General features: G+C 42.5%; 1 protein-coding gene across 1 annotated transcript in view; it reads left to right on the top strand.

The window, feature by feature from the left end:
- Positions 1-10,939, top strand: part of dym (dymeclin) — a 213,472-nt gene that overhangs the window by 99,181 nt on the left and 103,352 nt on the right. Inside the window, exons 11-13 of the mRNA XM_060935419.1 lie at positions 1,098-1,223; positions 6,353-6,466; positions 6,748-6,842. Coding sequence (XP_060791402.1) covers positions 1,098-1,223; positions 6,353-6,466; positions 6,748-6,842 — 335 coding nt within the window. The remainder of the gene's footprint in view (positions 1-1,097; positions 1,224-6,352; positions 6,467-6,747; positions 6,843-10,939) is intronic.

The raw sequence follows: 10,939 nt of genomic DNA, 5'->3' as shown, positions 1-10,939 counted from the left end.
CACGCTCTCCTCTCCCCCTCTGTGTCTGTCTGCTCTCTTTCTCCATCTGTGTGTGTCTGTCTCTCTCTCTCTCCTTGTTGTCTGTATCTCCTCTTTTTCTCTCTTCTCCCCGTCTGTGTCTTTTCTCTCTCCTTGGTCTGTCTGTCTCCACTCCCTCTCTTTCTCTCTCTCCTTGCTGTCTCTCTCTCTCCTTGTCTGTCTGTCTCTTCTCTCTCTCCCCTCTCCGTCTGTGTGTCTCTCCCCTCTCTCTCTCTCCTTGCTCTCTGTCTGCTCTCTCTTTGCTGTCTGTCTGTCTCTCTCCTTGTTGTCTGTCTCCTCTTTCTCCCTGTCTGTCTCTCTTTCTCTCTCCCCATCTGTGTCTGTGTGTGTCTCTCTCTCTCTCTCTCCTTGCTGTGACTGTCTCCTCTTCCCATCTTCTCCCCCTCTCTGTCTGTCTGTCTCCTTGGTCTCTCTCTCTCCTTGCTCTGTCTGTCTGCGCGCGCTCTCTCTCCCTCCCCCTCTGTGTCTGTCTGCTCTCTCTCCTCTCCCCATTTGTCTTTCTCTCTCTCCCTGTGTGTCTCTCTCTCCTTGCTATGTTTGTCTCCTCTCCCCACCTGTGTCTGTCTCTCTCTTCTCCCCTTCTGTCTGTTTCTCTCTCCTTGCTCTGTCTGCGCTCTCTTTCTCTCCCGTGTGTTTCTCACGTTGCTCTGTCTGTCTGCTCTCTCCTCTTTCTCTCTCCCTGTCTCTCTCTCCTTGCTATGTCTGTCTCCTCTCCCCATCTGTCTCTCTCTCTCCTCCCCCTCTGTCTGTCTGTCTCTCCTTGCACTCTCTGTCTTTCTCCCCCCTCCCCATCTGTCTGTCACTCTCTCTCCTTGCTATGTCTCTCCTCTCCCTATCTGTCTGTCTCTCTCTCTTCTCGCCCTCTCTGTCTGTCTGTCTCTCCTTGCACACTCTCTCTCTGTCTCTCTCTCACCCGGCCTCCCCATCTGTGTGTGTCTCTCTCTGCTATGTCTGTTTCCTCTTCCCATCTGTGTGTCTCTCTCTCTCTTTCCTCCCCCTCTCTGTCTGTCTGTCTGTCTGTCTCTCTCTCTCTCTCTGTCTCTCTCTCTGTTCACCAGGTGATGCCGATTCTGGAGATCCTCTATCATGTGGAGAACAGAAACTCCCACCATGTTTACATGGCCCTCATCATCCTCCTCATCCTCACCGAGGACGACACCTTCAACCGCTCCATACATGAAGTGGTCAGTTCATATCCCCCCCCCCCCCCCCCCCCCCCCACACACACACACACACTGAATCCCATCTGTCCTTTTCTAAACGTTTTAGCACAGACTAAGCTGGGCAGCTTCACACAAGCTCCGTCTTTGCAGCTTTTTAATTAATAAATAGTCCGTCTGAATCTGAAGCACTCGCTCCGTCGCCACTGACGCCCTACAGAGTAACAATACCTTTTGAAAGCGTTTCCTGTCCTGATTCCCCGGGCTGTCCAGAAAATGTTCAAAATAACGTCTGCGATTTTTGTTTTAAGGTGCAATAATTTGTGTAAAATCAGCCCACACCGGTTTGCCTCATCTCTACAGGATGTATCGACGCAGCACCTGGTGGGTTCCTGAAACCAATTCATCATTCAACCCACCAGTTAGTTAAAAAAAAAAATAGTGCAAAGACACATCTAGTATCCAAGAATGCCAGTTAATCTGTTTTAAAATGATGTAGGTTCTGTGTTGTGGCGGTGTACGCTTGATTTTAAAGCAGATTTATTTATTTATTTATTTATTTAAATCTAGGTCTTTACATGAGCAGAGCCGTATAGGTGAATTTTCTGCCCTTTTTAAAAAAATTTTGACCTCTGTAAAGCACAAGCGTTCAAGCGTTTTATCCCCAGCTTCCTTTAAAATTCTACTGAAGGGCGTTTATTATAATGGACTCCTCCTCCTTTTAAAGACTTGAGGATTCATCAGGCGCTGGCTTGGAAAGCCTGCAATGACATCAATAAAATATGGCACTCGGACCTGACCAGACACCTGAAGGTCAACCTGTTCAGATCGATAATGGAACTCATCCTCCTGTAAGGTACCGGGACATGAACCGTGACGCTGAACCAACAGCAGAGACTAGATGGAATTTGAACCCAACATGAGGTTGGTTTAAAACATTCATTGGTCTACACGTGCCACCTTGGAACAAAGATACGGGAACTTGGCGCCAGTCGCCGTGAGACTCAAATCAAGAAGAGTCCTCTTCGCAGGGCGCCGTTTTAGAGCCCGGGGGAGGGGATGTCCCGCCTTCTCCTCCGGAGCCTGGAGCACTGCCCACCCGGCGAGGTCAAGAATGTTGGGTGATTGGATGATGAAGGGCATCAGACTTGTGTATTCATCCGATAACTTGGCGCTTTTTTTGTATTTATTTTTAAGAGGAAGATGGCTTGTATAGAAAAGTTGAACTCGGGTTTAGGATTCAAAATTGATGAATTCAAAATTAGTTCATCCTGCCAACTTTGCCATCGTGTGTTGTCCGTCTGGCGTCGTCCATGTTTCATGAAAATCGCTTCTTCTCCTCTCAGGTCTTCACTGAATTTTTATTCTTTTTGGCAGGCAGGTCGGTCTGCTTGTGGTGCATGTAGCTTCTACCCAAATTTGCAGAATTATAATTAATAATGAAGATATGGAGTAATTAAGCCCTAACGATCAGTTTCCACACAAATTGCTGCTTCTCCCTTCAACTCTGGGATGTTGGTGGGTTTCCTCGCATGAACTGCTCGCTTCAGGTCCTTCCACAACCTTTCCATTGGATTAAGGTCAGGACTTTCCAAAACATTCACTTTTTTATTCTTCTTTAACCATTCTTTGGTAGAATGACTTGTGTGCTTAGGGTCGTTGTCTTGCTGCATGACCCACCTTCTCTTGAGATTCAGTTCATGGACAGATGTCCTGTCATTTTCCTTTAGAATTCGCTGGTATAATTCAGAATTCATTGTTCCATCAATGATGGCAAGCCGTCCTGGCCCACATGCAGCAAAACAGGCCCAAACCATGATACTACCACCACCATGTTTCACAGATGGGATAAGGTTCTTATGCTGGAATGCAGCGTTTTCCTTTCTCCAAACATAATGCTTCTCATTTAAATCAAAAAGTTCTATTTTGTTCTCATCCGTCCACAAAATTTTTTCCAATAGCTTTCTGGCTTGTCCACGTGATCTTTAGCAAACTGCAGATGAGCAGCAATGTTCTTTTTGGAGAGCAGTGGCTTTCTCCTTGCAACCCTGCCATGCACACCATTGTTGTTCAGTGTTCTCCTGATGGTGGACTCATGAACATTAACATTAGCCAATGTGAGAGAGGCCTTCAGTTGCTTAGAAGTTACCCTGGGGTCCTTTGTGACCTCGCCAACGATTACACGCCTTGCTCTTGGAGAGATCTTTGTTGGTCGACCACTCCTGGGGAGGGTAACAATGGTCTTGAATTTCCTCCATTTGTACACAATCTGTCTGACTGTGGATTGGTGGAGTCCAAACTCTTTAGAGATGGTTTTGTAACCTTTTCCAGCCTGATGAGCATCAACAACGCTTTTCCTGAGGTCCTCAGAAATCTCATTTGTTCGTGCCATGATGCACTTCCACAAACATGTGTTGTGAAGATCAGACTTTGATAGATCCCTGTTCTTTAAATAAAACAGGGTGCCCACTCACACCTGATTGTCATCCCATTGACTGAAAACACCTGACTCTAATTTCACCTTCAAATGAACTGCTAATCCTAGAGGTTCACATACTTTTGCCACTCACAGATATGTAATATTGGATCATTTTTCCTCAATAAATAAATGACCAATATAATATTTTTGTCTCATTTGTTTAACTGGGTTCTCTTTATCTACTTTTAGGACTTGTGTGAAAATCTGATGATGTTTTAGGTCATATTTATGCAGAAATCTAGATAATTCTAAAGGGTTCACAAACTTTCAAGCACCACTGTATATAGTGTATATAGCTTGCAACATTTATTGCGCAAGTTGGCCCACTTTAGATCGTTCCTTCTGGACTAGACGGGGCCGGAGTGAGCTACGTCGTCGCTGATGCTCTTTTGTATCCGTTTATAGTTGGCTCCAGTTATCCCTTATGTCACAGCCGTTAATCCTTCGCTAGCTTCTCAGCTCGGGATGGATGCCTTTTTAACGCATCGATAATCAGAACATTTTTCTGATGGAAATAAATAGACGAACTCTTTTTATCATGCAAGTTGCGAAGGCCTATCAGTATTCCGTATCGTATATAAGGAAGCACCACTAGATGGAGCCCTATCAAGGGATGAGCAAAGTAACATCACTTCTTGTAACCGTACAAGACCTGTAGAGTTTATATATCGCCCCCTTGTGGAGTAGCTTAAACAATGGCTAGCTGACTGGATCAGAAAGCTCCCGCGTCTAAGCTAATTTTAATACACCGACGCCTCAAAAACGTATAACATTTTGACGTTTTATTGATGTTTTATCACGTCCCTACTAGCGTCTCTCTTGACGTTAATAAGATGGGGGGGGGGACGCAGCAGAGAAATGAGAGTTTCTGCTTTTCATGCGTCTCTTTCCAGGACACTTTAAAATCGGGGCTGCATAGGTTTCATAAACATTGGCACCCATTCAGTGTGGTGACTAATCATCTCAGATGTGTTGTCAAGAACATGTTTACCTTCTCTCTCTCTTTCCTTCTTTCTTTTTTCTTTTCCTTTCCCTTTTCTTTTCCTTTCTTTTCTTTTTTCTTTCTTTTCCTTCTTCCTTTCTTTTCCTTTTTCCTTTCTTTTCCTTCTTTCTTTTCCTTCTCTCCTTTTCTTTCCTTCTTTCCTTCTTTTTCTTTCTTTCCTTCTTTCTTTCTTTCTTTCTTTCTTTCTTTCTTCTCTTCTTTCTTTCTTTCTTTCTTTCTTTCTTTCTTTCTTTCTCTCTTCTCTTCTTTCTTTCTTTCTTTCTTTCTTTCTTTCTTTCTTTCTTTCTTTCTTTCTTCTCTTCTTTCTTCTTTTCTTTCCTTCTCTCCTTTTCTTTTCTTTCTTTCTTTGCTTTACTTTTCCTTCTCCTTTCCTTCTTTCTTTTTTCTTTTCCTTCTCCTTTCCTTCTTTCTTTTTTCTTTTCCTTCTTTCTTTTCTTTTTCTTTTCCTTCTTCCTTTTCTTTTCCTTTTCTTTTCCTTTTCTTTTTCCTTGTTTCTCTTTTCCTTTTCTTTTTCCTTGTTTCTCTTTTCCTTTTCTTTTTCCTTGTTTCTTTTTTCCTTTTCTTTTTCCTTGTTTCTTTTTTCCTTTTCTCCTTCCTTGTTTCTTTTTTCCTTTTCTTTTTCCTTGTTTCTTTTTTCCTTTTCTTTTTCCTTGTTTCTTTTTTCCTTTTCTTTTTCCTTGTTTCTTTTTTCCTTTTCTCCTTCCTTGTTTCTTTTTTCCTTTTCTCCTTCCTTGTTTCTTTTTTCCTTTTCTCCTTCCTTGTTTCTTTTTTCCTTTTCTCCTTCCTTGTTTCTTTTTTCCTTTTCTCCTTCCTTGTTTCTTTTTTCCTTTTCTCCTTCCTTGTTTCTTTTTTCCTTTTCTTTTTCCTTGTTTCTTTTTTCCTTTTCTTTTTCCTTGTTTCTTTTTTCCTTTTCTTTTTCCTTGTTTCTTTTTTCCTTTTCTTTTTCCTTGTTTCTTTTTTCCTTTTCTTTTTCCTTGTTTCTTTTTTCCTTTTCTTTTTCCTTGTTTCTTTTTTCCTTTTCTCCTTCCTTGTTTCTTTTTTCCTTTTCTTTTTCCTTGTTTCTTTTTTCCTTTTCTCCTTCCTTGTTTCTTTTTTCCTTTTCTCCTTCCTTGTTTCTTTTTTCCTTTTCTCCTTTTCCTTGTTTCTTTTTTCCTTTTCCTTGTTTCTTTTTTCCTTTTCCTTGTTTCTTTTTTCCTTTTCCTTGTTTCTTTTTTCCTTGTTTCTTTTTTCCTTGTTTCTTTTTTCCTTGTTTCTTTTTTCCTTGTTTCTTTTTTCCTTGTTTCTTTTTTCCTTGTTTCTTTTTTCCTTGTTTCTTTTTTCCTTGTTTCTTTTCTCCTTTTCCTTGTTTCTTTTTTCCTTTTCTTTTTTCCTTGTTTCTTTTTTCCTTGTTTCTTTTTTCCTTTTCCTTGTTTCTTTTTTCCTTGTTTCTTTTTTCCTTTTCCTTGTTTCTTTTTTTTTTCTTTTTCCCTTTTCTTTTTCTTTTTCCCTTTTCTTTTTCTTTTTCCCTTTCTTTTTCCTTGTTTCTTTTTCCCTTCTTTCCTTTCCCTTTTCCTTTCTTTTCCTTTCCTTCTCTCCTTCTCTCCCTTTGTTTGTTTGTTTGTTTGTTTGTTTGTAACTAACTAACTAACTAACTAACTAAACACTGCCTTTGCTTCCCTGTGTGTGTGTCAGATGCTGAAGAACATAAGCTGGTACACAGAGCGGGCTTTAACCGAGATTTCTCTCGGCAGCCTGTTAATCCTCGTGGTGATTCGCACCATCCAGTTCAACATGACCCGCACCAGGGTAAGACTCCTCCACACACACACTGTTTCTGTTCCAGATAAATACGGGAATAGAAATAAGAGGGGGAAAGCACGCTGGAGCCACTGACCATTTTAAAATTCAGGTTGTCAGCTGAAACTGCAGTATAATATCCAGTGTAGTGATGTTTATGGAATCAAAAGCTCAAGTTAAATTCTTACTTGAAGTACTTGAGTTCGAGCTCGAGTGCTCGCTCATGTTGAGTTTCTCTTCAAGTCTCTGAGTCGAAATAAGATCGTTTGTGATGTGTTGTTTATTTTCAGGATAAGTACCTGCACACAAACTGCTTAGCAGCTCTGGCCAACATGTCTGCCCAATTCCGCTGCCTCCACCAGTACGCTGCCCAGCGCATCATCAGGTGTGTGTGTGTGTGTGTGTGAGAGAGAGAACTGGCCACTTTCATAGATGGCCTTATCTGCATCAATCCAGAACCTTCGTCAAAAAGAGCAGGACGGGGAACGAATCAAACAGACGTCCATACATACTCACAGCACACACCCAGGAAAGTCAACATGTTTATCTGCCGAGTGTCGGGGACACACACGGATAAGATTTCAGCTCACCGTGTTCCTGCCACTAATAATGACTCACAATGATGTTTGTCACGTTTTCTTTATCGGAAATTCAAGGTGTGTTATGCAGCCGATCATCAACAGCATCACCTGAGCACGATGAGAGCTGTTGAATGTGCAGCGTCAGATTTATTCATTTATTGAAGGAATTCGGGGGAGTTTAACAGTGGTGGTGTTCATGAACATCAACATTGTGATTGTATGCCAGGTGTTGTAATATGACTTCCTCACTATGAAAATAAGCAGAAAGAGAGCAGGTATATAAAACTAGATAGAGACTGTGACTAAAGTCGCAGTAATTTGCACTAGCTGACCTTTGTTAATTGAAGGTCGAGGAAAAGTTGCGCCCTGCCGCCCTGAACAAAATTTAAATTAAAAAAATTTTTGAAAAAAAAATCATGAAATTTGAGAGCTATAAGTGATTTGGGAAAAAAAAATCCTGTTTTTCATGGATCATTCCAGATCAGTGATCCTGATCAGTACCAAAAGTCATAGTAATGTAATTCAGCCCAGAGGTATTATTCATGTGAAATTTGGTGGTGATTGGTTGAAAACTGAGGGAGAAAAAAAAATAATAGGAAGAATATTAAAGTAGAAAGATCCTGAATGAGAGTAACCAGGCTTTCGTCTAAACGGGGGAACAGGGGCGCTGCGCCCTCTTACTCTCGGCGTGCGCCCCCTTACCGACTCCGTGAAAACATCCCAGCAACACCACGTGACAATGTGTCTGATCATCAAATACGTTATAATTACTCCAAAAATATTCCAATCATAGTAGATACGGTTGCCAGACGGTGCAAAAACAATCCGAATTGGCGTTTTCCAGACTGAGGCGCCATGTTGTTTAGTTGTCGCGGCTGCTCTCGCGAGATTTGACATGGGTTACATACAAGGTCAGCTGACTTGTAGAGCGAGATTTCTCGAGACTGAATGACCTTTCACCCACCGGCGCGGGAGCTTTTGACAGAAGTAGTTCGCGAGTTGTTTTTGTTGACACTTGGGCATTTAAAGATGTCATCCCGCGGCACGAAGCGGAAGAAAGCCAAAAGACTGTCCGGGGCAGAAGATTACTTCTTTCTTTTTCAATGTTGACAGATAATTTGTTACAATTTCCCTCTCAGATAGCCTCAGAATGTCCCATTGGAGCATTTTTCAAAGGCTTTGCACGGCGGGGGGACAACCGGCTCCCTCGCCATGGTGAGCGCCCTCATACTAAATTTTTCTAGAAAAAACCCTGGAGTAACCATTTGTGCTAGCGCAAAGTAAAGCTAGACGGCTTTTCGATTTTCATAAAATCGGCAAAATTTAGTTCCTCTGAAATTTGGGGGTTGTGATGTACGTTTTATTTCTGTAATATCGCACACTTTGCGCAGACAGAGGAAGTCCGTGTGTGTGTGTGTGCGCATGCGCAGGTTTCCCTTTGAGCGTGCACTGACAGTTCCATCATTCTGTCGCTAAACGAACAGCTGATCACACCGAGGTGCTCGCTGACCGCCAATATTTTATTTATTTATTTATTTGTTTGGTCCTGTGTTTCCTTTCCTTCGTATATAACATAACGTCTTTTCTTCTCGCTTTCTTTCCGTTACTGTAGTCGGTCTTTCACGTTTCATTCGCACACTCGCGTCCTCCATTTTTCTCTCCGGTTTCAAATTTGTATCCCACAATGCCTTGTGCGAACAAGGAAAGCCCACCACCATGTGATGCATGATGTAGTATCTTGTATTGGGTCATGGTGAAGCAGGAAAAAATAGCGGAGAATTTAGGGCCATGTGGAGATGATTTGTTCTATTTTTTTTAAAATAAATAAATAAATAAAAAATCGGAAGTCTGTGATTTCGAATTCGGTAGCTTTCGGTCCGCTAAACAAAAATAATTGGGTGTCTGGTCAAATTCTTTTTATGATCTAAATCTGAAAGGTGGCGCTCCGCTGTGGCTGAGCTGCATTATTGGAAACATTTAACACATGCTGTGCTTGGAAGCTGCTCCTCCACCGTTTTGTGATTTTTGCAGCTCCGCAAGTTTTGTTTTGTTTTTTTTTCCCTTTTAGGGGCGTGACTCAAAGCGGTGAATGCTTTTGTTGGTTGATTATGGCTCGCATGCATCATCGTGTGCGGAGGTTGTCAAACGTAACTTGGCGTTCCTGAAACTTGGTTTGTTATGAGAATGTTTACACACAGCAAATGATGCTGGTTGTTGTGTGTTGGTATAAAGAGCAAGGTAAGGGAAATGAAAAATATGAATATTATAGATGTGACTTGGGCAGCTCTTAAGTCGATTTTAGATTTATAATTGTCGTCATAATCAATTCCACTTGTTGATATTCGTCCAGATGTTCATGGGGTTTGTAGGTTTTACAGCTTTTGGAGCTTTTTGTTTGTTTTTGGGTCCATCTGGGTTACTATGTATCTGATTTTTTTTTTTTTCCCCCCTCATCGTTTGCGAGCCAGATTTGCCATGACTTCATTCCGAGTGAAGAAACCAGCCGTGAGATGAGAGCGTAGCTTGCTAGCAGGCGTCGGGTGTTGATCGTATGCCCTCATTCTGTCCATATTTGAGCATACGGCGGGATGTAATTCAGGAGGAAAAAACGCATCGTGTTCTTGAGTTTGATTGAACAACTTTTTTTCTCCTCCTCAAGCATTTACTTCTTTTTTTTTCCCCCCATCACTCATTATCTCTGGCCGAGGAGCCGTCCATCCACTGCCAAGGTGGATTAGCAAGACGGCAACGACGTGTTGGTTATTGGGGGAGCGCGCCGCAATGATGGCAACGCCGTATTTGCCTTAGCAACCACTCTGACGGCTGCGACGCAAGGGGCCAAGCGCCTTAATTACACATTCCAGCGTTGGATTAGTGCTGCTCGCGGTTAGCTCATGACATGGCCAACGATGTGGCAGGTTTTAGGCGAGACGCGAAAAGGCGCGTTCTGGGTTTCAGGAAGATTTTCAGCTTTTCGTGCTGTGTGTTCTATTCCACACGTTACAGCCTCTGTTTTTTTTTTTTTTTTTATAGGAACCCATTAGAGGAAAGTGGAGCGAGGTTTTCTTACTCGAATCAGGAAAAGCAAACATTTGCTGGCACTCGTTAATAAGTGGAAATGTTTTGCTGTGCTAAGTGTTTTTGCTTGGTGCTCGCTCAACTTTCCTTTTCTCGCTGAACGCACGGTGTGTGTTTGGTTCCTTTAGTGATTGTTTTTTTGCCTTGCTTTTCCTGTTCTGGTGTTTAGTTTGGCTCAAGTGTGTGTAGCTGAAGTGTAGGAGCATTTTCATTCTTTGTTTTCCCCAGGTTAATCGAGAGAGAGAGAGAGAGAGAGAGAGATGGATTTCATTAATAAATGTCCAACAAAAGACCCGAAAACATCAACAGATATGAACACACAACCACTCTCAGGATGGAAAACATAGGAAAAATACTGTGATGCATACTGAAAGACAAACACAGCCATTCGATGACTACACACACACACGCGCGCACGCGCGGCATGGCAGGACTGTTCTAAATGCAATGTGGCTGTGGTCCACTTTCCACTACCCGTCCCAGCCATTTGCCAGAAGCGCTCTGTGCCTTCCTGTGCGCCGAACAGATCAGACCCGGAGGTTTATGAGGTCGAGCGCTTGGCCGTGCATCACTGGCTTCTCTGCTCCCGCTCGCTTCAAAACCATGGAAACTCTTTGTTGTCCGTTTCATCGCGGCTGCCGCGATGCTTTCAGCTTCGTCCTGTACGCTCGGGCTGCTTCTTCATAGCGCTAAACGTTCCGATCTATTTCACCGTTCGCTTTTCGGGAGAAACGAAACCAATAAATTCTGACTGTTCAGAGGGAAGTAATTAATATTATACACTATATGGCTAAAACATGCGCACCCCTGGCCATCACACCCA

The sequence above is a fragment of the Neoarius graeffei genome, chromosome 12 (assembly GCF_027579695.1).
Source record: "Neoarius graeffei isolate fNeoGra1 chromosome 12, fNeoGra1.pri, whole genome shotgun sequence".
NCBI classification, from domain to species: domain Eukaryota; kingdom Metazoa; phylum Chordata; class Actinopteri; order Siluriformes; family Ariidae; genus Neoarius; species Neoarius graeffei.
This window is presented reverse-complemented; position numbering and strand designations above follow the sequence as displayed.